This window comes from Xenopus laevis, chromosome 2L (genome assembly GCF_017654675.1).
Source record: "Xenopus laevis strain J_2021 chromosome 2L, Xenopus_laevis_v10.1, whole genome shotgun sequence".
In the NCBI taxonomy this organism is placed as follows: Eukaryota; Metazoa; Chordata; class Amphibia; order Anura; family Pipidae; genus Xenopus; species Xenopus laevis.
The window spans coordinates 10,186,446-10,214,328 of NC_054373.1; the positions used below are offsets into that span (position 1 = coordinate 10,186,446).

Sequence of the window (27,883 nt, forward strand, 5' to 3'; positions counted from 1 at the left end):
TGGAGATAAAATGAATTTGCACAAATAAACTAAGTGATACATGTATTTCAATTATTTTGTTATATTCTTGATGTTTGTCTTAAAACATTTGAATTTGTTTTCTGGGTTGGAGCACCATCCCAATAATTGGGGCTCCATAAATTAACCCTGTAACTGCTGTTTAGTGATGGGCGAATTTATTCGCCAGGCGCGAGGTGGCGGCGAATTTGCGCGATTCGCCGCCAGCGAATAAATTCGCAAAACGCCCGCGAAAATTCGCATCAAAAATGTTTTCCCGAAAAACGGACGCCGGCGTAAAAAACGAGATGCCGGCGCGAATTTTTCGCCGTTTCGCAAATTTTTTGGCGAAGCAAAGCGGCGCAAATTCGCCCATCACTACTGCTGTATATTATTATTATCTATAATATGTGCTGGTTAGTGGAGTAACATACACTTGTCATGAAGGTTAGATACAGCCATAATATATCCAGAATGCTCGGGACCTGGGTTTTTCTGGATAAGGGATCTTTCTGTAATTTGGATCACCATACCTTAAGCCTACTAAAAAAAATAATTTAAACATTAATGAACCCAATAGAAGTATTATGCCTCCAATAAGGATTAATTGTATTTTTGGGTGGATTATGTACAAGGTCATTTCTTATTATTACTAGGCAAAGTGAAATTATTTTTGAAAATGTAATTCTTTTATTAAAATGGAATCTATGAAAGATGGCTTTCTGGATAATTGGTTTCTGGATATTGGATCTCATGCCTGTATATACTTAGCTGTCATCAAAAAATATATTTTTATTCATTTATTTTTATTACATTTCCTCATTTTATTACAAAGAGCCAATAAAGTAAAAGATTCCCACTGCAGTCATTATGCTGAAAATGAATCAAGGGGCAGTTTTCTATAGTAAATCACCAATAGTGCATTATTTATTCCGCTGTCTTTACATTGAATTTGGAAGCTTGAAAAGGCACCCACATTTTCTACTACAGAAAAAAATGGTTTACCTGAAATAGTAGCTATCTATTCAAACTAGTGAATATTCAGATCTAACTGTATGGTAGGGATGTGCGGGCTGGCCCGAAGCCCACAGGTTCAGGCCGACTTTCGCAAACTGTCTTCGGGCTGCAGAAGGGTGCGGCCCGAACCTTAACCTACACACACCCTGTCCACAACCTTTTACTACCCCACTGCAGCTTCCATGTGCACCATTTTATATGCTCACACAGGCAGTGTATATAAATGGTATATAACTGAAGGGGCGCACCAGGTTAGGGCCGGGTGAGGGCACTGCTGAACCAGGTTAGGGTCAGGTGTGTTATTGCCCCAGTTGTAAATCACACGCAAGTTGAGGTTATGTCAACATGGATGTCACTGACACCTTGTGGTTGTTCACTTGTTACCACATAAAAAGCAGGAAGTGTGTGTTCTTGCTATAGGAAATTGTATAAACCATTTGGGGTGTTTTTGTGCCACATACTTGGGTAATTCCTATGCGTATTGGGTGTCAAACTATTCAGAAGACTGCTGGTATTGATATTTAGGGTGTTTTATCTTTGTACCTAATAACATAATGGAGACAGGATGCTGTAAATTGCAGGATTTGAGCTGATATTTAGAATTTTCATTAAAAAATAATTTGAACATAATATTGCAGTTAGGTATTTTGGAGTAAAAAGACATATTTAGCCAATTTGTATTTGTCAGACTGTGTACTTTCCAAAAATATACGGGAGTCAACTTCAAATATTTACATTTTGGGGGTTACATGCCACAGCTTACTGTTTGGATTGCAAAGTTAAAAAATATGCTTGTTTCTGTTGCAGTACTTTGAAAATATGGTAATTTGTTATTGTATTGTAAAAACTGTATTGGGTTTTTTTTTGTCACAGGAGTAACATTACACAGCCAGATTTCAGACAGATTAAATATAATATCAATGTTTATTACTACAGATTCTGAAGAGATGTATAATAAGAGCGTATACATCAAACCTACAGATTACACAATATTAATAACAGACCATAAGAGGTTAAGAGGTCCCTGCTTAACATGGGGCTCAAACTGGACGACTTCTATTTATAACATTTCATAATGAAATATGGGCTACAAGATTCAAAGCACTGATGGAAAAGTTGTCTGCCAGAGACTAAAGGGTTAAAGATAAAGCACTGAAGGCATAAAAATCCATCTTCTAGGTATGACTAATGGAGTGCAAAATGTTGTGGTCGAGTAATTGACATTAATTTACAACAAAAAAACACACACACATTTTATTAATAAACAGAATTCCTGCTGTAAAATATAGGGATATTATAACTCACACAGGAGTCCTAGGACTATAACTTCTACTGTCATCATATTTAGAAATATATTTCAGTGAGTGATGTAACAGTTATTACATCACTTGGCACTGATTATAACTGATGACATCACTAAGCAACATTTATATTTATATATATATATATATAAATAATTTAGTGGAGAATACATTTATCAGGCATCAAAAGACAGCATTTAACAGTGAAATTTAGCCAGCTTATGACTGGCAGCAGTAAGCCGCTCGATCCGGTTGCTGAGATTGTCCCTCACTCGGGTGATATCAGTTTTCTCAGCAAGGAGTGTGTTCAGTTTCTCCCTTTCTTGGATCAGTTGCATCATTTGATTCTGTAACTTCTCTGAAAATTCGTGGAGAATGTAATATTGGATGATCATCGGAATTTGGTTGGATAAACGCTCTTTTAAACTCTAAAAAAAAAGAAAGTAAAATATTTCATAGTCACCTTCAACATTTTAATTAGTAGAGAAGTGTTAACAAGTCCACATACAGCCAGTGCCATGCTATGAATCTGGAACCATCTAATATAAAGGAACACCTGTAGGTGGATCACACTCAAGGCAAAGCTGGAACTGTAGGAAGTTGTCCCATAGATGAAGTTTACTGACAATTAAATGACCAATAATTACTCATACTGTGCACAGAATATCGCTACTCCATATATATATCCATTGACACTCACAACACGGGAAGAGGCCACACTGCTTGTCTAATGGGACTTACTCTCCATGAACATCGATGAAAGCTTTTGACCTCTAGATGATGCTCTTCTAGCTTGTAGTTCTAATGAAGGCCAATGTGCATAGAAGGACATTTCCGAAGAAATCAACAGCTTGCCCCAACCTTACTTATCATCTTCCTCTATAATGAACCCATCACAAGAAGGTAGAAGAGCTTTAGCTGATGTGGCTGAGGATCATGACTTTCTCATTAACCACAGAGACAGAGACCCTAAAGCTTTGGCAGGACAAGTAGTTATTGTAATGAGTACAGTTCTGCCAGAATATCCAACCTACCATAAAACTATAGCATAAGTTTCCGTATAGTTGAGAGTAGTTCAGCCAGAACCACCTCATGTGTTTACCTATCACCTGTAAAGAGCAATATAACTCTATGATAGTGTAGGTATCCCGATGTACTAAGCATGATGGTATAAGGACCTTTTGAATTACTGAGCTTTACACTGCACTTGATTGGCCAAAATGCAAATCAGGTTTCACAGCACGTGGCTTACTGGTCAATGCGAAACTGGTGCTAAAGTGGTGTAACTAGTGGAAACCAGGCCTGGGTGCATGCAAAGACTTCCCTGCTGTGTCACCCATGATAAGCCTTGTCATTGCGACTCTGGTGGACCCAAAGGGGGTCTGGGCCCAGACCACCTGCACCCTCAGTAGTTACGCCATTGGTCAGCTATACCCGAAATCAGCTTGTATGGGGCAAGGAGAGCTAAAGCTTAACAAAGAAATAGGGCAGAAATGCTCTGTACCAGTCCAAGGGAACCACAGCCCTTTAGCACGGAAGCTCTGTGCCTCTAAATAAATACCCCAGTAGCTACCCATCTTCTTTTTCTGCTGATTTACTGCTCCATGTTGCTGTCACTTACCTGAGATTAGGGATCAGCTCACAATATACTGCATAAACACTTCTAGCTATATTGCTTTTAATGGCTTGGTTTTCCTTTAAAACCTTTCCACTTTAAAGTCCAAGCTGTAGGATAACAGCCATTGAAATATCAGTACCAATCCCAAATTACACAAAGTTAATCGATGTGGAAGGAAGGAATTTCGGCTCTGGTGTGGCTGGGCAGACTCACCTTAAAGTAGGCCTGTACATGATAGTGCATTTCATCACATGAGATCTGCATTGGGGTGGGTGCAGGTGTTTGGATGGAATGAAAGATAGGATTTGTTGGTTTTGCATCTGCACTTCGGACTTCGTTGAGTCGTCCGCTGTAGAGTCTGTCTTGGCAATAAATAATTTTTTCCATTTTAAACTGAGTTCGAATTGTTCTTTCGGCCTCCCACACTTGTTTATGGCAGATATCCTCAATTCTAACCTTGAGATACAAAAACAATCCAATAAGCACAATATAGTGGCAGAAGCAATATGCAGCTTTGTTTGCAGATAGGGTTGCCACCCGGACGGTATTTTACAGGCCTCGTCTGTAAAAAACCTGCCAAGGCCGGTGCCTGTATTACAAATTTACCGGCAATGTAGCTGCCGGTAAATTTGTAATACGCTTAAAAAGACTCCTCGGCCTGCCCCCAATCCCCTGGAACTTAACTTTTCATACAGCATGGACCCCAAAAATAATGTGTACAGTCTGCTCTTTTCCAATTGGGTACTAAGGCTAACGGAAAGGCAAAACTGCACAGCTTGTTGGATATTAAATAAGCAAGGGGTAGGATTAGCCATATTGCGTGGAGATTGGGTAGATACAGCGCCGGATTTCAATGACGGGCGCCCCTAGGCCGCGCGGTCTGACCAGGCGGCAGCGCGGTCCTAGCGCTCACCTCCCTTTCCCAGCGCGCCGGTGAAAAAACGCTGGCGCAGCTGCTGAAATTGAATGGGGACGCACACCACCCCATAATGCGGCTGGGCGGCATGCCGCCCCTAATTTTTTGCCGCCCTAGACCCGGGCCTTGCCGCAAATCCGGGCCTGGGTATATAGCAGAGTTCCTGGTCCCGCCCCATAGCATCTGCATGTGCACTAACAAATACAGGCAGTGGTTTAGCTGTGGGCGTTTGTTACGGACGGCTCATTTACATTTCTAAAGCCAGGGACCTATTTACATATCAAAGACGGTGAGAATGAAAATCGCTGGCGGAATGGCACACGGAGCACTTTGTTTTCCTAAGTCACCCCAAATTTACCTCATGAGGAAACTTCGGGCAACTTCAGAAAACAAAGCGCTCTGAGTGCCATCTCGCCGGCGATTTTCATTCTAGCCGGCGGGAAGTCAGTTCAGGGATATTAGTCGCCCCGAAGAAGAGATTTGTCGCCAGGCCACTAATCATCTTCCCAAATCTACCCGTGTGTCTCTGCCCTTAGCCGCAAACCAATACATATAAACAGCTTAAACTCAACCTAAAGCCCCTTTATGGCAGGAAGAGTTGCCTTTTCTCCTTTTCCTAGAAATAAAGCTTTCAAGTGCTGTTCTTATATCTACCAGGCAGCTGTTATCTTGTGCTAGGGAGCTGTTATCTGGTTACCTTCCCATTGGTCTTTTGTTTGGCTGCTGGGGGGGGAAAAGGGAGGGGGGTGATATCACTCCAACTTGCAGTACAGCAGTAAAGAGTGACTGAAGTTTATCAGAGCACAAGTCACATGGCTGGGGGCAGATGGGAAACTGACAATACGTCTAGCCCCATGTCAGATTTCAAAATTATAAAAAAATCTGTTTGCAGAATTCTCCTGGAGCAGCACTATTAACTGATGTGTGGCTCATTTATAAACTTTGTGCAGCGCAGATTGGTTCTCACAGTGAATGTATTTGCCCTGCAAATTATTATATCTATAAAGCTGAATAAAAGTGTGCAAACAGAATTGCTATTTTTTTTTCTCACTGTGAATGTCTATAAGAACTTTTTAAATATGGCACAAAGTGCAATTATTTATGTGTGCACTCTGCGTTTGAACTATGCCACAACTTAGGTGGTGAAGAAAATATTTGCAAAATAGTTTTGCAAATCGCGAATTTCAGTTATCGTCAACGCTATTTTCGCGCACAACAATTTGCAAGCCATTTGCGAAAATTTATTTCTGATAAAAGGGCACAGCAATGAAATATTTTAGCGTTCAGAAAAAAGAATGGGCAGTACAACCATTTGCAAATAAATATGCGCTGCCAGAACTTTTATAAATGACCCCCAGTATCCCTTTAAGCTCTGCCATATTTCATAGAAGTTTGGCAATTGGGATCTCCACCAGCTTTCTCATACTTCTTCCCCCCACAGCAGCTTGAGATTCTTTCTACATTGATAAAACCCTTGATTGAGATACATAATATATACACACAGGTATGGGAGCTGTTTTCCAGAATGCTTGGGGTTTTCCGGATAACAGTTCTTTCTGTAATTTAGATCTTGTACCTTAAGTCTACTAAAAAAATCATGTAAACATTAAATAACCCCAGTAGGCTGGTTTTGCTTCCAATAAGGATTAATTATATCTTAGTTGGGATCAAGTACAAGCTACTGTTTTATTATTACAGAGAAAAAGGAAATCATTTTTAAACATTTGAATTATTTAGATAAAATGGAGGCTATGGGAGATGGCCTTCCCGTAATTCAGAGCTTTCTAGATTATGAGTTTCCGGTTAACGGATCCCATTCCTGTTCATTACCTTTTAAATGTCAATACCCATTATGGATTTTTTCATGCACATTTGATGATTTGCTGGAAGCATTGCAGGAAATAAGGGTGGGTGCTACTTGTGTCTACCCTCAATCCTAGTTTTGCCCTGTTATCACTTTATAATCAATATAGTCATTCCTACCTTTGCACCTCTGTACAGGTTGGGAAATGCCAAAAAATGCTTCATTGCAATCTGATTGAAATGTGCCTTGACAATTTCTAGAGAGTAAAAGAAAGAATTAGAATGTGCAAGAATCCAATATAAATATAGTAGAACCCCCATTTTACATTTTTTATGGGGACCAGGAAATAAAAAGCTGGAAGAGGATCTCTCCGTGGTGCTCACTGGTATAACCCCGGGCCGGTGCATTTTTCTGCTGATAGGAGCACCGGTCCTGGGTTTCAGGTAAGTAAATACAATCACTTGGGGGTGCCTAACATTTGGCAACCCAAGTGTCAAATGACTTTCCTTCTCCTTTAAGCATTGCAGTGTTAATGTTACACTATGGGGGGCATGTGCAAGTCACATACACAACCTAAAGCAATAAGTGATTGGCGCAGGACTGTATAAGGGCCAGACTCATTGCAATTGACCATTTACAGAACCATGGAACAATATATATACTCGAGTATAAGCTGAGTTTTTCAGTATCCAAAATGTGCTGAAAAAGTCTGCCTCAGCTTATACTAGAGTCAGTGGGCAGTAGCTGAGATTGCAGTCACTTTTAATCATTCCTATAGCAACAGTTTGCTTGAGGAGAGACTGCAATATCACACAGCGCCCTCTGTTGGTTATATGAAAGAATAACAGTGACTGCAATATCACACAGCGCCCTCTGTTGGTTATATGAAAGAATAACAGTGACTGCAGAATCACACAGCACCCTCTGTTGGTTATATGAAAGAATAACAATGCACCCTCTGTTGGTTATATGAAAGAATAACAGTGATGGCAATATCACACAGCGCCCCCTGTTGGTTATATGAAGGATTAACAGTGATGGCAATATCACACAACGCCTTCTGTTGGTTATACGAAAGATTAACAGTGATGGCAATATCACACAGCACCCTCTGGACATGGTAGCGGGACAGTGGGACAATGCACACAGTAATCCGTTTGGCAATTCCCTGTCACCATCAACTTTGCAAAGAAGTCTGGTTGATCGCTGGGTGGTCGCTTTGGCGGAATGTGCGCTGCTGGGAGACAGGGCTGTAGTTGTGTCTAGGCTTATACTCGAGTCAATACGTTTTCCCAGATTTCGTAGGTAAAATTAGGTACCTTGGCTTATACTCGGGTCGGCTTATACTCGAGTATATACGGTACATCTGGTTAGTGCTCTTTATTTCACAAATAATAATATTCATAGAGGAAAAAAGCAGTTTTTGGCAACATCAGGACAAAATTTAGATGTAAAATCCGGGAAAACATTACTTAAAATCAGGTAAATTCACCCAATGAAATGCATTATAAATTGGTGGGACCACAAATAAAAAATGTAAAATGCAGGAAAACTTAAAATCAGGGGACTGGATATTGAGGTTTCACTGTATACAACATAACATTATGTCCTCTGATGGGAGTAAAAAATAAAAGTGTTTAATGTTCAGAAAGTTGGGTATATCAAATATGAAGTTTCCACTATCAACTTTGCCTATTGCTCTTTGAGGTCTCAGTCACCCCAATTTGATCCCTGTAAAGACAGTTGATATTTTTCCCATCACATTACAGGGGTGAATACATACAAAATCCATATTTCCATATATAATTTACAACAAGTCAATATCTGTAACATAATCTGTAACCATTTCATTTGGTGACATTTCCTTACCAGTGACCTCTTTCAGCTTCTCCATAGCCGGCTCCTCAAGGCAACGGATTTGCCCTCTTGCAATATTCTCAAACACTTTGAAGCTGATAAATCCAGGAAGCTCCCGACCGCGATATTTATTCTCAAACTCGGAAATGTCATCCTTTGATTTGTCTTGAACTGAAATGATAAGAATTAGGTCTTATAAGGTCCTTGCAAAATTATAGAGCGAGATTGTGACAAGTTTGGGTCTCTGGAGACTGTGACCTATGGCCATCCAGCTCTTCTTGAACAAATCCATGCAGATGAAGGAAATATCTTTACCTAGACAAACTGTATGTTACTACTCAATGGGATAGACCCTTCCCCTGCACCCATCAGAAGGAACCTCCCCAATCTTTAAAGAATTCCCCTTCCCATGCAAATACAGTTATGTTATCCAGCAAGCTCTGAATTATGGAAAGGCCGTCTCTCATAGACTCGATTTTATCCAAATAAACCAAATTCTTAAAAATGAAGAAATTAAAAAAAACGGTGCCTTGTACTTGATCCCAACTAAATTATAATTAATCCTTGTTGCCTATTGGGTTTATTTTAGTGGGTAGTTCACCTTTAACTTAACTTTTATTGTTCTAGAATGGTCAATTGGTTTTCATGATTTATTTTTTTAAGTTTTTAATTTTTTGCCTTCTTCTTCTGCCTCTTTCCATCTTTCAAATGGGGGTCACTGACCCCATCTAAAAAACAAATGCTCTATAAGGCTACACATTTATTGTTATGGCTGCTTGTCATTACTGATGTTTCTATTCAGGCCTCTCCTATTCATATTCCAGTCTTTTTTAAAATCAATGCATGGTTGCTAGGTTAATTTGGACCCTAGCAACCAGATTGCTGAAACTGCAAGTTGGAGAGCTGCTGAATAAAACACTAAATAACACAAATAATAAAAAATTATAAACCAACTTTAAATTGTTTCAGAATATCACCCTCTACATTAAACTAAACATTTACTCGATTTACACAAAGATGAACAATCCCATTAATTTTTACATGCTTTTTTAGTAGACTTAATGTATGAAGTTCAAAATTACAGAAAGATTGGTTATCTGGAAAACTCCAGGTCCTGAGCATTCTGGATAACAGGTCCTATAACTGTATTTATTATATACAGGTATCGGATCCGTTATGCAGAAACTCGTTATCCAGAAAGCTCCGAATTACGGAAAGGCAGTCTCCCATAGACTCCATTATAATCAAATAATCCAACTTCTAAAAAAATTATTTGCTTTTTCTCAGTAATAATAAAACAGTCGCTTGTACTTGATCCCAACTAAGATATAATTAATCCTTATTGGAAGCAAAACCAGCCTATTGGGTTTATTTAATGTTTATATGATTTTCTAGTAGACTTAAGGTATGAAGATCCAAATTACGGAAAGATCCATTATCCGGAAAGCCCCATATCCCGAGCATTGTGGATAACAGGTCCAGTACCTGTATCACAGTATTGGGGTCCTTGACTGGAAGCTTACCCAGATTTTGAAAGCATCAATCAGTTCCCCCCTGAGCCTCCAGCAACACTAGAATCTACATAATCTACAGTTATGATACATTATGATACTGTGTGTTGCACCTGTTAAAGTACCACTGGCTGTTGTATCGTATTGAAGCTTCGGCACTGTGAGTGAGTATCATAGTCTTGACTTTATTTTATTATTTTTGTTTGTGGTTTAAAGGAGAACTAAAGCTTAACTAAAGAAGTAGGAAATGTTGTACATTATGTTTTGTGTTTCTGTACCAGCCCAAGGCAACCACAGCCCTTTAGCAGTAAAGATCTGTGTCTCCAAAGATGCCCCAGTAGCTCCCCATCATCTTTTCTGCTGATTCACTGCACATGCTCTGTGCTGCTGTCACTTACTGAGCTTAGGGAGCCACTCACAATATCCAGTACACATAGAATAGAAATGTCACAATATAAGGCTGATTAGTAATTAATACAGATAATTACTACTTGGCAGCACAGAAACCAGTGCAATTAGCATCAGAATTTAATAATCAGCAAACCTGTAGCATCAGCTTCTATTACAGCCAGGGAAGCTCAGTTTCTGCTGGATAATTAGTGACGAGCCCTAAGCTTAGCTTCTCAACAGCCAATCAGAGCCCACTGAGCATGTGAGTGTCACAGACACTTTCCAAGATGGTGACCCCCTGTGACAAGTTTGAAGTCCTGGATCATTGCTGCTATTGACAAGCTGAAACTTTAGGCTGGTGCAATAAAAGTTCACTATATAAAATATGGTATTTTTAGCCGTATTCATTTTAAGGGGTTTAGTTCTCCATGATTCATGATTTCTATGGTGCTATTTTATTATTAAATTATTTAAGCTGAACAACTACGTCAAAGTCATCCCATATCTGGCCAGTCCTACACTCAACTTGTATCTGATTCACTAAGAATTCTATTGCTTCATTAGAATTCTTAATGAATCAGATGCAATTTGAGTGTAGGACTGGCCAGATATGGGATGACTTTGACGTAGTTGGCCAGCTTAAATATATTGCAATATATGGACAAACAATCCCTGTTTTGTTTAAAGGGTAAGGCATTTTTCAGTAGCAGTATGCACAAAATGTCTCAATGTCTTGAATATATTGATAATGTATTTGTCTATATGTATTTTGTGGTCACAGCCTCATTGTGCCCCCGCCTAATGGTTTTAAAAATGAGTGGTGAGCACAACTTTTCCTTGTTTGTTATCACTAAATTACACTGTGTACATTGCACATAATTCATTCTACCTTATTTGGTGTGTAGGCAGCCATCTTTGATCAGAAACAGCCAGTACTCCACAAAGCAACTGCTTTCAGATAAGCTATTGTTTCTCCTACTCACTATAACTGGAGGAGTGGAGATCAGGCTTGGGTGTTTTACTATTGAGAGCTATTCTCATATCGACCCTATCTATTTATTTTTAGCAATGCAGGTGTCAGGGAACTGTTATCTGGTTACATTCACATTGTTCTGTTGTTAGGCTGCTGGGGCATAAGGAAGGTATGGATGCACCGAATCCAGGATCCGGTTTCGGATTCAGCCTTTTTTAGCAGGATTCGGATTCGGCTGAATCCTTCTGCCCAGCCAAACTGAATCCGAATCCTAATTTGCATATAAAAATTAAGGGCGGGGGGGGAAATCGTGTGACTTTTTTCATAAAACAAGGAAGTAAAAAATGTTTTCCCCTTCCCACCTCTAATTTGCATATGCAAATTCGGATTCAGTTCGGTATTCGGCCGAATCTTTCGAATAGGATTCGGGGGTTCGGCCGAATCAAAAATGGTGGATCCCTAAAGGAAGGGGGTGATATTACTCCAACTTGCAGTACAGCAGTAAAGAGTGACTGAAGTTTATGAGTGCACAAGTCACATGACTGAGGACACTTGGGAAACTGAGAAAACGTCTAGCACCATGTCAGATTTCAAAATTAAATATAAACACATCAGCAGTAGTAACTGATATATCCAATAACAGAATCCCTTTAGTTGCTTACTAAGCAATAACAGATTTTTTGCTTTATTATTGAGTTTTCCAGAATTGCTCCAACCCCTCTTTATAGTTTCTACCTTGTATCTATTGTACGAACTCCGGGGCACCGATATTTATGAATGTCCCAGGTTAACTGTTAGGTTAAAAATCAAATGTGCACCTGTATTTGGGGTCAGAGCTATACTTACAACTCTTGGATTGTTTCTGGATAAAAGATTCCCAGAAGTAGAAATGTTTTCGGATCACAGTGAACAGTTTCAATGAACCATTAGTCATCTCTTCGTCTCCTTGAGTTGCATTTATGATTGCACCTGCAAACCTTGTGATTTTCTGATAAAAAAACAGAAAACAAGAGTGTTCAATTAATTGTTGTTATGGTCAAACATCTTTGGCACCCTACAGCTGAAATAACCTGCAATAGATAAATAAATAATACATCTACTCATATGGCGCACCAGTTTCTTTGTAAGGCAGAACATATAGAGGTTCTTCCCGAGAGCATATGCAGTTTTCCTTGCACTGAGCTAATAAATCATATAAGGCTCTGTTGCAGACATTATGTAGAATATATACTGTATCTTCCAGGTGTCTGATCACAGCTTTCTTTGATTTACCTTGTGTCTATAATGTTGTCCTCAGTGTAAAACCCGGTTTAGACAAAGAGGAAAAGAAAGTTTACTTTAAATATAAATAGACACACAGCCTGATGCGTTTCATGGTCTCTTAGTCCTCTCAACCTATGACTATTCCACTTACTGTATAAAAACAACTGTCTATTTTTTACATGCCTAGTTTAGACATCTCTTTAAATGGCAACCTAATATAAATGCTGATAAAGCCTATGTGAGAGAGATCCCTGATTTTCCCTTTCCCCATAGTGATCTTTACATCATACTCTGGTCATTGATCAATGTTCAAGGTAATAACCTACCAATATACATTAGACTTACATCTATAAGAAACCTCAGCTTCTCTGTTTCCGAGTCAGGGACGCTGGTGCCCAGGTTTCTCAGTTTTTCCTCCGCTTCATTGAGTTTTTTTCTGATTTGGGTATCCAGTGCTGGCAGAGTTTTCTGTGTGATAAAAAAAAAAGCAATATCAGAGGTACACTGGACTAGACTCTGCATCAAGTACTGATATAAACAGTACAAATATGAATGTATTTGAAAAAGAAGAAGAATAGAGAAAAGACTCCCCAAAGACCAACACTGAGTTTTTTCTTCATAAATTTGCCCCTTCATACCATTACTGAACAACTTGAAGCCTTCAGGTAGGCTCTATATAGATGTAGCAATAGATATAACCATGTATGGGGAATAGATAGAGTCTATATAGATGTAGCAATAGATATAACCATGTATGGGGAGTAGATAGAGTCTATATAGATGTAGCAATAGATATAGCCATGTATTAGAAGTAGATAGAGTCTATATAGATATAGCAATAGATATAGCCATGTATGGGGAATAGATAGAGTCTATATAGATGTAGCAATAGATAGAAACATGCATGGGGAGTAGATAGAGTCTATATAGATATAGCAATAGATATAGCCATGTATGGGGAGTAGATAGTCTCTATATAGATGTAGCAATAGATATAACCATGTATGGGAAGTAGATAAGCTCTATAGAGAAGTATCAATACATATGGCCATGTATGGGGACTAGATAGTCTCTATATAGATGTAGCAATAGATATAACCATGTATGGGAAGTAGATAGAGTCTATATAGATGTAGCAATAGATATAACCATGTATGGGAAGTAGATAGGCTCTATAGAGAAGTATCAATACATTTGGCCATGTATGGGGAGTAGACAAGCTCTATACTGAAGAAGCAGTAGGTATAGCCATGTATGGGGCAGAGATGGGCTATATATAGAAGTAGATATAGCCATGTATGGGGGGGGGGGGTAGATGAGCTCTATATAGAAGCTGCAATATTTGTAGCCATGCATGCGGCATATATAAAGTTTATGTATAAGTAGCACTAGATATGACGAAGTGTGGGGAGTAGGCTCTATGTAGAAGTTGCAGTAGTTATACTTATGTATGGGAGGTAGATCGGCTTTATGAAGAAGCTATATTAGCTGCTGCCATCTAGTGGGTGCAATTTGTTCTCTAACCAGTTATGAGAAATACTATTAGAGTAAATCCAGTACATTGATTTGGTTAGTAAACTTACAACAATATGATCTACAAGCTCGTTGGTGAGCTTCTCTGCCAAGCAAGCAATTGTAGCATTCCCTTCCTCCAGAAGAACGCTAAAAGAAAAAAAGTCAAATATTTATTGCCAGATCTGAGGAATGATCTCTGACCCAGCAGGGAGTCTGAAATGCTGGACTCACACTTACAAAAGTGGAGTGAATCAGATCTATGCACCAGATAATTTATTTCTCTATTATGTTCTGCAAGGTATACAATACATCTACCAGTTACTATGTGCTTCATTATTCCTCTGAGGTGGAGCCCCCCGTGTTAGTCTGCAGGAGGGACCCCCAAACTCAAGTTATGCCTTGTGACTGCTCGATGGCAATACACTTTTATCAGCTAAATTGAGGTCAGTAAAGTCACAATCATTTTACTTTGTTGCTTGCTAATGGCAATATTAAGGGTTTAATGTATAAATACACAGCCAGTCTTTCCTAAAACTCAATACTTATCAGAATGTCTAGTTACAGCCTTGTCTATGATCATCCAAAGCCTTTCTCTAGTGCATTGTGATCCAGCTGTTTCCATAAAGTGAGCCGGTTATCTAATATACCGTATGGTCAGGAGCCAAATGATAAACGTATTAGATGTATTAGATGTAAGAAGTCTTAGATGCCCTTGTGATGGCTCAGGCTATAAAATATCGGTCCCAAGGGCTCACTTTACCTGAAGTGTTCGTGCTCTTTAAAGAAATTCTGTTCATTATCCAAAGCTTCCTTCAGCGAAAGATTCTCCTGTATCTCCAGCTGCCCGCGGCATTTCACAATCATGTAGCCTTTTTGGAGGGAGTAAACAAGATTTCGAACAACGCTGACAACATCTGACTCTGCTCCTCTGTCAACCAAGTCTGGCTTTGTTAAAATCCCTGTCAACAGAACGAAAATTGAAAATCACACGGCAAAATCCAAATGACAGATGTTGCTGGGTGTTGTGTATCAATAACACTGATGCCTTCATCCAAGGGTCCCTCATAGCTCTGCTCGCTAGTATGAAATCTACACACAGACCAAGTTGTCATTTAGTACTTACCTGGTCCCCACAACCACTCTGCACACAAAGTGTTTTAAAAAACTTCACAAACAAATTCTACACAGTTGCCTTCATGCCCTACTATACCTGCTCTTCCTTCACCGCTGTTACTATAGGCACCATCTCTCCCTACTATACCTGCTATCCCACAGTCACACTCCCTTCCCAGAGACTATTATCCACTGTTACTATAGGCACCATCTCTCCCTGCTATACCTGCTATCCCACAGTCACACTCCCTTCCCAGAGACTATTATCCACTGTTACTATAGGCATCATCTCTCCCTACTATACCTGCTATCCCACAGTCACACTCCCTTCCCAGAGATTATTATCCACTGTTACTATAGACACCATCTCTCCCTACTATACCTGCTATCCCAGTCACACTCCCTTCCCAGAGATTATTATCCCACTGTTACTATAGGCACCATCTCTCCCTACTATACCTGCTATCCCACAGTCACACTCCCTTCCCAGAGACTATTATCCACTGTTACTATAGACACCATCTCTCCCTACTATACCTGCTATCCCACAGTCACACTCCCTTCCCAGAGACTATTATCCACTGTTACTATAGACACCATCTCTCCCTACTATACCTGCTATCCCACAGTCACACTCCCTTCCCAGAGACTATTATCCACTGTTACTATAGACACCATCTCTCCCTACTATACCTGCTATCCCGCAGTCACACTCCCTTCCCAGAGACTATTATCCACTGTTACTATAGACACCATCTCTCCCTACTATACCTGCTATCCCACAGTCACACTCCCTTCCCAGAGACTATTATACACTGTTACTATAGGCACCATCTCTCCCTACTATAACTGCTATCCCACAGTCACACTCCCTTCCCAGAGACTATTATCCCACTGTTACTATAGACACCATCTCTCCCTACTATACCTGCTATCCCACAGTCACACTCCCTTCCCAGAGACTATTATCCACTGTTACTATAGACACCATCTCTCCCTACTATACCTGCTATCCCACAGTCACACTCCCTTCCCAGAGACTATTATCCACTGTTACTATAGACACCATCTCTCCCTACTATACCTGCTATCCCACAGTCACAATCCCTTCCCAGAGACTATTATCCCACTGTTACTATAGACACCATCTCTCCCTACTATACCTGCTATCCCGCAGTCACACTCCCTTCCCAGAGACTATTATCCACTGTTACTATAGACACCATCTCTCCCTACTATACCTGCTATCCCACAGTCACACTCCCTTCCCAGAGACTATTATACACTGTTACTATAGGCACCATCTCTCCCTACTATAACTGCTATCCCACAGTCACACTCCCTTCCCAGAGACTATTATCCCACTGTTACTATAGACACCATCTCTCCCTACTATACCTGCTATCCCACAGTCACACTCCTTCCCAGAGACTATTATCCACTGCTACTATAGACACCATCTCTCCCTACTATACCTGCTATCCCACAGTCACACTCCCTTCCCAGAGACTATTATCCACTGTTACTATAGGCACCATCTCTCCCTACTATACCTGCTATCCCACAGTCACACTCCCTTCCCAGAGACTATTATACACTGTTACTATAGGCACCATCTCTCCCTACTATACCTGCTATCCCACAGTCACACTCCCTTCCCAGAGACTATTATCCCACTGTTACTATAGACACCATCTCTCCCTACTATACCTGCTATCCCACAGTCACACTCCCTTCCCAGAGACTATTATCCACTGTTACTATAGACACCATCTCTCCCTACTATACCTGCTATCCCACAGTCACACTCCCTTCCCAGAGACTATTATCCCACTGTTACTATAGACACCATCTCTCCCTACTATACCTGCTATCCCACAGTCACACTCCCTTCCCAGAGACTATTATCCACTGTTACTATAGACACCATCTCTCCCTACTATACCTGCTATCCCACAGTCACACTCCCTTCCCAGAGACTATTATCCACTGTTACTATAGACACCATCTCTCCCTACTATACCTGCTATCCCACAGTCACAATCCCTTCCCAGAGACTATTATCCCACTGTTACTATAGACACCATCTCTCCCTACTATACCTGCTATCCCGCAGTCACACTCCCTTCCCAGAGACTATTATCCACTGTTACTATAGACACCATCTCTCCCTACTATACCTGCTATCCCACAGTCACACTCCCTTCCCAGAGACTATTATACACTGTTACTATAGGCACCATCTCTCCCTACTATAACTGCTATCCCACAGTCACACTCCCTTCCCAGAGACTATTATCCCACTGTTACTATAGACACCATCTCTCCCTACTATACCTGCTATCCCACAGTCACACTCCCTTCCCAGAGACTATTATCCACTGTTACTATAGACACCATCTCTCCCTACTATACCTGCTATCCCACAGTCACACTCCCTTCCCAGAGACTATTATCCACTGTTACTATAGACACCATCTCTCCCTACTATACCTGCTATCCCACAGTCACAATCCCTTCCCAGAGACTATTATCCCACTGTTACTATAGACACCATCTCTCCCTACTATACCTGCTATCCCGCAGTCACACTCCCTTCCCAGAGACTATTATCCACTGTTACTATAGACACCATCTCTCCCTACTATACCTGCTATCCCACAGTCACACTCCCTTCCCAGAGACTATTATACACTGTTACTATAGGCACCATCTCTCCCTACTATAACTGCTATCCCACAGTCACACTCCCTTCCCAGAGACTATTATCCCACTGTTACTATAGACACCATCTCTCCCTACTATACCTGCTATCCCACAGTCACACTCCCTTCCCAGAGACTATTATCCACTGTTACTATAGACACCATCTCTCCCTACTATACCTGCTATCCCACAGTCACACTCCCTTCCCAGAGACTATTATCCACTGTTACTATAGGCACCATCTCTCCCTACTATACCTGCTATCCCACAGTCACACTCCCTTCCCAGAGACTATTATACACTGTTACTATAGGCACCATCTCTCCCTACTATACCTGCTATCCCACAGTCACACTCCCTTCCCAGAGACTATTATCCCACTGTTACTATAGACACCATCTCTCCCTACTATACCTGCTATCCCACAGTCACACTCCCTTCCCAGAGACTATTATCCACTGTTACTATAGACACCATCTCTCCCTACTATACCTGCTATCCCACAGTCACACTCCCTTCCCAGAGACTATTATCCCACTGTTACTATAGACACCATCTCTCCCTACTATACCTGCTATCCCACAGTCACACTCCCTTCCCAGAGACTATTATCCACTGTTACTATAGACACCATCTCTCCCTACTATACCTGCTATCCCACAGTCACACTCCCTTCCCAGAGACTATTATCCACTGTTACTATAGACACCATCTCTCCCTACTATACCTGCTATCCCACAGTCACAATCCCTTCCCAGAGACTATTATCCACTGTTACTATAGACACCATCTCTCCCTACTATACCTGCTATCCCACAGTCACACTCCCTTCCAGAGACTATTATACACTGTTACTATAGGCACCATCTCTCCCTACTATACCTGCTATCCCACAGTCACACTCCCTTCCAGAGACTATTATCCACTGTTACTATAGCACCATCTCTCCCTACTATACCTGCTATCCCACAGTCCACACTCCCTTCCCAGAGACTATTATACACTGTTTACTATAGGCACCATCTCTCCCTACTATACCTGCTATCCCACAGTCACACTCCCTTCCCAGAGACTATTATCCCACTGTTACTATAGACACCATCTCTCCCTACTATACCTGCTATCCCACAGTCACACTCCCTTCCCAGAGACTATTATCCACTGTTACTATAGACACCATCTCTACCCTACTATACCTGCTATCCCACAGTCACACTCCCTTCCAGAGACTATTATCCACTGTTACTATAGACACCATCTCTCCCTACTATACCTGCTATCCCACAGTCACAATCCCTTCCCAGAGACTATTATCCACTGTTACTATAGACACCATCTCTCCCTACTATACCTGCTATCCCACAGTCACACTCCCTTCCCAGAGACTATTATCCACTGTTACTATAGACACCATCTCTCCCTACTATACCTGCTATCCCACAGTCACACTCCCTTCCCAGAGACTATTATCCACTGTTACTATAGCACCATCTCTCCCTACTATAACTGCTATCCCACAGTCACACTCCCTTCCCAGAGACTATTATCCCACTGTTACTATAGACACCATCTCTCCCTACTATACCTGCTATCCCACAGTCACACTCCCTTCCCAGAGACTATTATCCACTGTTACTATAGGACACCATCTCTCCCTACTATACCTGCTATCCCACAGTCACACTCCCTTCCCAGAGACTATTATCCACTGTTACTATAGGCACCATCTCTCCCTACTATACCTGCTATCCCACAGTCACACTCCCTTCCCAGAGACTATTATACACTGTTACTATAGGCACCATCTCTCCCTACTATACCTGCTATCCCCACAGTCACACTCCCTTCCCAGAGACTATTATCCCACTGTTACTATAGACACCATCTCTCCCTACTATACCTGCTATCCCACAGTCACACTCCCTTCCCAGAGACTATTATCCACTGTTACTATAGACACCATCTCTCCCTACTATACCTGCTATCCCACAGTCACACTCCCTTCCCAGAGACTATTATCCCACTGTTACTATAGACACCATCTCTCCCTACTATACCTGCTATCCCACAGTCACACTCCCCTTCCCAGAGACTATTATCCACTGTTACTATAGACACCATCTCTCCCTACTATACCTGCTATCCCACAGTCACACTCCCTTCCCAGAGACTATTATCCACTGTTACTATAGACACCATCTCTCCCTACTTATACCTGCTATCCCACAGTCACAATCCCTTCCCAGAGACTATTATCCCACTGTTACTATAGGCACCATCTCTCCCTACTATACCTGCTATCCCACAGTCACACTCCCTTCCCAGAGACTATTATCCACTGTTACTATAGGCACCATCTCTCCCTACTATACCTGCTATCCCACAGTCACACTCCCTTCCCAGAGACTATTATACACTGTTACTATAGGCACCATCTCTCCCTACTATACCTGCTATCCCACAGTCACACTCCCTTCCCAGAGACTATTATCCCACTGTTACTATAGACACCATCTCTCCCTACTATACCTGCTATCCCACAGTCACACTCCCTTCCCAGAGACTATTATCCACTGTTACTATAGACACCATCTCTCCCTACTATACCTGCTATCCACAGTCACACTCCCTTCCCAGAGACTATTATCCCACTGTTACTATAGACACCATCTCTCCCTACTATACCTGCTATCCCACAGTCACACTCCCTTCCCAGAGACTATTATCCACTGTTACTATAGACACCATCTCTCCCTACTATACCTGCTATCCCACAGTCACACTCCCTTCCCAGAGACTATTATCCACTGTTACTATAGACACCATCTCTCCCTACTATACCTGCTATCCCACAGTCACAATCCCTTCCCAGAGACTATTATCCCACTGTTACTATAGACACCATCTCTCCCTACTATACCTGCTATCCAGCAGTCACACTCCCTTCCCAGAGACTATTATCCACTGTTACTATAGACACCATCTCTCCCTACTATACCTGCTATCCCACAGTCACACTCCCTTCCCAGAGACTATTATACACTGTTACTATAGGCACCATCTCTCCCTACTATAACTGCTATCCCACAGTCACACTCCCTTCCCAGAGACTATTATCCCACTGTTACTATAGACACCATCTCTCCCTACTATACCTGCTATCCCACAGTCACACTCCCTTCCCAGAGACTATTATCCACTGTTACTATAGGACACCATTCTCCCTACTATACCTGCTATCCACAGTCACACTCCCTTCCCAGAGACTATTATCCACTGTTACTATAGGACACCATCTCTCCCTACTATACCTGCTATCCCACAGTCACACTCCCTTCCCAGAGACTATTATACACTGTTACTATAGGCACCATCTCTCCCTACTATACCTGCTATCCCACAGTCACACTCCCTTCCCAGAGACTATTATCCCACTGTTACTATAGACACCATCTCTCCCTACTATACCTGCTATCCCACAGTCACACTCCCTTCCCAGAGACTATTATCCACTGTTACTATAGACACCATCTCTCCCTACTATACCTGCTATCCCACAGTCACACTCCCTTCCCAGAGACTATTATCCACTGTTACTATAGGCACCATCTCTCCCTACTATACCTGCTATCCCACAGTCACACTCCCTTCCCAGAGACTATTATCCCACTGTTACTATAAGACTCCATCTCTCCCTACTATACCTGCTATCCCACAGTCACACTCCCTTCCAGAGACTATTATCCCACTGTTACTATAGACTCCATCTCTCCCTACTATACCTGCTATCCCACAGTCACACTCCCTTCCCAGAGACATTATCCACTGTTACTATAGGCACCATCTCTCCCTACTATACCTGCTATCCCTCAGTCACACTCCCTTCCCAGAGACTATTATCCCACTGTTACTATAGGCACCATCTCTCCCTACTATACCTGTTATTCCACAGTCACACTCCCTTCCCAGAGACTATTATCCACTGTTACTATAGGCACCATCTCTCCCTTCTATACCTGTTATTCCACAGTCACACTCCCTTCCCAGAGACTATTATCCACTGTTACTATAGGCACCATCTCTCCCTACTATTCCTGCTATCCCACAGTCACACTCCCTTCCCAGAGACTATTATCCACTGTTACTATAGGCACCATCTCTCCCTACTATACCTGCTATCCCACAGTCACACTCCCTTCCCAGAGACTATTATCCACTGTTACTATAGGCACCATCTCTCCCTACTATACCTGCTATCTCACAGTCACACTCCCTTCCCAGATACTATTATCCACTGTTACTATAGGCACCATCTGTCACTACTATACCTGCTATCCCACAGTCACACTCCCTTCCCAGAGACTATTATCCACTGTTACTATAGGCACCATCTCTCCCTACTATACCTGCTATCCCACAGTCACACTCCCTTCCCAGAGACTATTATCCACTGTTACTATAGGCACCATCTGTCACTACTATACCTGCTATCCCACAGTCACACTCCCTTCCCAGAGACTATTATCCACTGTTACTATAGGCACCATCTGTCACTACTATACCTGCTATCCCACGGTCACACTCCCTTCCTAGAGACTATTATCATTTTGTCAAGATAATATGAATATGTTCAAAATAACGCTCAATAAATGGCTTCTGGGGAGGAGTGTTGGGCAGAGTGTTGGTGGGTTGTTTCTTAGTGAGTCTTGGTGGGGGTTTTTTTTTTTCATTTTTTTTTGTTGTTGTGTGCAAACAAGTTTTTTATAAGGGAAGTTTTATGTTATTGGTCCTTTAAGCAGGACAGCGTCTGTGCCTTATTATTGAGACTTACGATAACAGTTCTTTCTATGCACTCCACACACAAAAAGTAAAAGCCTGCCACTACTCCCATTGACTTGAATGGATTTAGCACTTAAAAAGAGCTCACGCTTGTCCCATTCAAGATATTGGGTCAAATGTAGGTGAGTAAATGTTCAGCTTCAAAACCTACAATTGACCATATGGGGAGCCCTGGTGGTGCTTTTGGTTATCGACCCCATTGAAATTTTACCACTTACCTAAAGTCCTTTCCCCATTAGGATCCACCTCCCGGGCCATTTCCAGGGCCTCAGTTGTTGCTATATCCACATTACTGGGAACCACAACCAGATTAATGGTCTCCTGCCTCTGGATGTATTTTCTGATCATTTTCTTGATCTATGAAACATTTGTACCCTAGTAAGTTATTGATATTTTTCAAGTGGTCATATTCCCTCAACCCATTCACTTGTTTCATACCCATCGACAAACCGATTCTTCTTCAGGTGACTAATCTCCCCGAACTGCCTCCCTGCCGGCTAGAATCGTAATCGCAGGCAGGATGGCCCTCGGATTGCTTTGTTTCCCGAAGTCGCATGAAGTTGCCTCACGAGGAAACTTCAGGCCACTTCAGAAAATGAAGTGCCGCGTGTGCATTGTCGCAGACGATTTCCATTTTAGCCGGCGGAGGGCTCGGGGAAGACAGTTCGGAGAGATTGTCACCCCAAAGAAGAGGAGATTTGTCGATGGGGCAACTAATCTCCCTGAATCTGCTCGTGTGGCCAGACGCTTATCCATAGCGCCAATCAAATGTTTACTTTCATATGCCAACTGCTGATTGGCTGTTTTTCTGGTTTTTGCCAGAATGAAAACATAAGCATTATAAGACTGAAGGGGCTCCTATACCTCCATGTGTTATTTTCTCTTTATATTTCTTTAATCAAAATATTAAGAGCTGTGGCTATTGAAAACCATATATGGATGTTTATCTCTGACCACTCCCAGTGACTTCAACCAATACTCCTCATCTCAAGAGCACACAACATTACTGAAGTCATGGGAGAAGAGTATGTCCCTATGGCAGGCATATGAGAGATAGGGTAGATTATAACTTGATGGCCTGGGACAATGGAAGCCAAGTACTATCGTTAAACTGTCTGCCTCTATATGTCGTACCTGCTGTCCAATATCTTTGGGCTGATCGGGCAGTGCAACTCTAGTGATTCCAGGCAGATCAATCAACGTTAAGTCCGGAACGTCTGGAGATATCACTTCTAGCGATATCAGTTCATCACTGATTCCTTTGCCGTTACCGGCCATAAGGTTCTGAGCTGAAAAAAAGAGGCAGATAAAGTCCTCAGAAAGTGATCATATTTGGATGAAAATTATGTATAACTTGTTGCATATGAAAGAGCCCACATTGTTTGTGTGTATCTACTGACCTGTTTCTCCTGCACTATATGTCCAAGTACATGGTTCGTCTATCCAACAGCTCATTCCCAAACCATAGATATCAAGGCTACAACAGCCTCTTCTTCTCTAAGAGGACTTGCCACTAAAAGTTGGAATGTTGTTGGTGGGATTCAGAGACATTTCTGGAGCTCCAGTCCCAATGCTTCCCCAGAAATATTCTTGAGTTCCACCACCAACGATCCAACTTCAATTAGCAAGTCTTCTCAGAAGAGCAGAGGCTGTTATAGCTTAAACTTTGGCATCACAACAGGTCAGCTATTCAACTGTCTGCACTGGAATATCTGAATTTTCAATTTAATAAATGGAAATTCAGCTCTTAAAGTATCCTAGAGTCGAATTTTTACCACCCATGGTAACTGGCAGCTAACTGCCACCTGAGGCAAGGTTCTCAACTCTTCCTTCATTGCAGGCGCAGCCCTGGTGGGGTTTGCTTCCAGTTGTTGGGCACTGATGTTGAAAGATCAGGGGCCTCGCTCACATATTCATTCCACTTCATCCCACAGGGGTCAGGTGGGTTAAGCTCAGGGATCTCTAGAGGCCGCTCATAATGTTCCACTCCCATCTCAGTGGGATAAGTCGGCTGCTTTATCAGATTTACCTTGTTTTACTTGATTTTCCACCTCTGCGGCACTTGCAATGGTCAGTTCATGGTCACGGTAGGAAATCTTTCCACTCCAGGTTGTCGACTTTGTTGCTTTTTTAAGCTTCAGTTCCAGTGGGCACCGCGTAACAATGCCTGCAGGATTGGGACACATTTAAAAGAGGGAAACGTTTATATGAGTCCGTTCTCAAACCACTTCCCAATATATTAGAAACATCTGGGAATCCTTCTGTATTCCCCGGTTTGGTCCAATTCCTTTCATTTTCCCTTTCCAACTTTTAATTACCAGTACTTCCAGTATAGGACATTTAGGGCAGAGACACACGGTCAGATTTGGGGAGATTAATCGCCCAGCGACAAATCTCCTCTTCTTCGAGGCGACTAATCTCTCCGAACTGCCTTCCCGTTGGCTAAAATGTAAATCGCCAGTGGGATGACACTCGGAGCACTTCATTTTCCAAAGTTTCCTCGTAAGACAACCTCGGGCGACTTCGGAAAACGAAGTGATCCGAGTGCCATGTCGCCGGGCGACTAATCTCCCCGAATCGCAGCGTGTCTCTGCCCTAAGATGTCTCCGGTTACTACACACCCCTTTTCAGCAGAACTATTGTATCATGTACCAATAAAGGCTCATTAAATCACATAGGAATGCAATCTTTTGAGAAAGAACAAAGGGGTATAAGCGGTTGGTGCTGGCAATAAAAGGCTGCATGGGTTATGTGGTTGCTAAACCAGTTTCAATAAACAGCTGAGAGCCCCTGTTGTTAGATACACACATATAAAGGACTAAACAAATCTGACTGTATCTGTTTCCTTAGGGGTGTAACTACAGGGGAAGGTGCAGCCTTCATCAAGCCCTGGCCGGAGGTTCCCACAAATATATGTTTTGCTTCATCTAAACTGCCAGTTTAATCAAGTTCACATGCAGCAATTCAATTAGATGCATGCTGCATGGGCATCAGTGTAGTCTGCAGCATGCATCTAAAGATAAATTCGCATATACATACATTGTCTGTACTGTGTATTTTAAAGAAGTAAGAGTATGCAGGCAAAATGTAAATGTAGACGTATTCAGACTTCCTGCTGCTGAATGCCAATATCTCTTTATAATAAAAGTGCAAATCTCACCACTGCCCCTAGGAAGGGTCACTCCAGACAGCGCCTCCAGGACTGAGCTTTTCCCAGAACTCTGGTCCCCAATGACCGCAATAGATGGGAGGCCCAGGTCCTTGTCCACCCCCAGTGCTCTGAGAGAGTCGATGAGGTCAATGCACGGGCGGATCTTCTCCTCGTACTGGCTGCTCATAATGTTCTCCATCTTCTGCTGTAGAACAAAAGATATTGGATGGATATGAGACAATTAAGCAGCCACCTTGGTCTGATTGAGTAGGGGGCCTACTATCTGAAAAAGAATAGTTCCCCTTTAAAGTCGATATTCTTATTTTCAAGAGTTTTGTATTTAGATTTACCTTCTTGGTACCGGCGTCTATTGGACTCTTAATCACCTCCTGCAACACTCTCTTTTTTTTTTTTTCACTTCAGAGTTCCAGCCTTGGGATGATCTGATGTTGTCGACTGACATCTGTCAACCAAAGTGACAAATCATCAAACTCCTCTCGGTCATTTTAAGTTTTGATTGCTGGGGTCAATGTCCCCTCCCAGAAAAACCAGACAGCATTGTTAGTTGCAGCCCAGAAAGCGAATAGGAAACGAACTTGTATGAAAACCATACAAAGTAGGAAATAGGAAACCAGTCTATAACATACCGTAAGTTTGAAAAGGTCAACTTATCCTTTAATTCTTCTTCTTTAATAATTCTGTACTCAGCACAATTCAGCAGGAGCAGCCCCCTCAGTTTGCTCATAGTCTGTACAGAGAGATCCCATAAAATTATGGCAGCATAGATATTCCCCTGTACTAACCACAATTCAACAGGAGCAGTCCCTAAGTTTGCTCATAGTCTGTACAGAGAGATTCCATAAAACTATGGCAGCATAGATATTCCCCTGTACTAAGCAAAATTCAGCAGGAACCGTCCCCTAAGTTTGCTCATAGTCTGTACAGAGAGATCCCATAAAACTATGGCAGCATAGATATTCCCCTGTACTAAGCAAAATTCAGCAGGAACCGTCCCCTAAGTTTGCTCATAGTCTGTACAGAGAGATCCCATAAAACTATGGCAGCATAGATATTCCCCTGTACTAAGCAAAATTCAGCAGGAACAGCCCCCTAAGTTTGCTCATAGTCTGTACAGAAAGATCCCATAAAACTATGGCAGCATAGGTATTCCCTGTACTAAGCACAATTCAGCAGGAACAGCCCCTAAGTTTGCTCATAGTCTGTACAGAGAGATCCCATAAAACTATGGCAGCATAGGTATTCCCCTGTACTAAGCACAATTCAGCAGGAACAGTCCCTAAGTTTGCTCATAGTCTGTACAGAGAGATCCCATAAAACTATGGCAGCATAGGTATTCCCTGTACTAAGCACAATTCAGCAGGAACAGCCCCTAAGTTTGCTCATAGTCTGTACAGAGAGATCCCATAAAACTATGGCAGCATAGGTATTCCCCTGTACTAAGCACAATTCAGCAGGAACAGTCCCTAAGTTTGCTCATAGTCTGTACAGAGAGATCCCATAAAACTATGGCAGCATAGGTATTCCCTATACTAAGCACAATTCAGCAGGAACAGCCTGACTCTTCTCTGATGCATTGGCCCCTTAAAAAATAATAATGGGATCATTCTGATCAGCCATAAAAGCTAATTTAAGGATGTGCCATTATAATATTGTAGAAAGGGGGAGCTGCACATTCACAGCAAGCACAATAATAAAGCAGCTCCCCTAACATTACAAAGAAAGAGCTGTTCTCACCTGGAATCCTGACACACAGTGACTGCAGCTCCCCTCCCAGGAAAGGATTCTTATATAAGTGGCTCTAGCTCACGCATTGCACCAGTTTCTGGAGAAATGAAAGTGAAACTGCAGAGGCATGCTGAAATCCAGAATAGAAAGTTCTCTCTATTTCCTT

General features: G+C 41.9%; 1 protein-coding gene across 2 annotated transcripts; it reads right to left on the minus strand.

The window, feature by feature from the left end:
* Positions 1-1,919: 1,919 nt before the first annotated feature.
* Positions 1,920-26,722, minus strand: mx1.L (MX dynamin-like GTPase 1 L homeolog). Of its 2 annotated transcripts, XM_018244732.2 has the most exons (14): positions 26,619-26,722; positions 26,322-26,434; positions 25,981-26,176; positions 24,850-24,987; positions 23,955-24,109; positions 23,039-23,177; positions 14,923-15,121; positions 14,231-14,309; positions 12,993-13,115; positions 12,231-12,372; positions 8,523-8,681; positions 6,833-6,909; positions 4,147-4,389; positions 1,920-2,743 (listed from the first exon to the last, which is right to left on the minus strand). In XM_018244732.2, exons 3-14 carry the CDS (start codon positions 26,168-26,170, stop codon positions 2,513-2,515), a joined length of 1,875 nt encoding a protein of 624 aa, XP_018100221.1. In that variant the 5' UTR covers positions 26,171-26,176; positions 26,322-26,434; positions 26,619-26,722; the 3' UTR covers positions 1,920-2,512.
* Between the last annotated feature and the right edge of the window lie 1,161 nt (positions 26,723-27,883).

What these genes read in the sequence shown, in the direction of transcription:
- mx1.L (XM_018244732.2), bottom strand. Translation starts at nt 26,170, where the DNA reads ATGGAGAACATTATGAGCAGCCAGTACGAGGAGAAGATCCGCCCGTGC. An exon ending in AAAGAGCACGAACACTTCAG is followed by an intron (nt 14,310 to 14,922) that starts GTAAAGTGAGCC and finishes TTTTTCTTTTAG; the next exon opens with CGTTCTTCTGGAGGAAGGGA. An exon ending in CCAGAAACAATCCAAGAGTT is followed by an intron (nt 8,682 to 12,230) that starts GTAAGTATAGCT and finishes TTATCATTTCAG; the next exon opens with TTCAAGACAAATCAAAGGAT.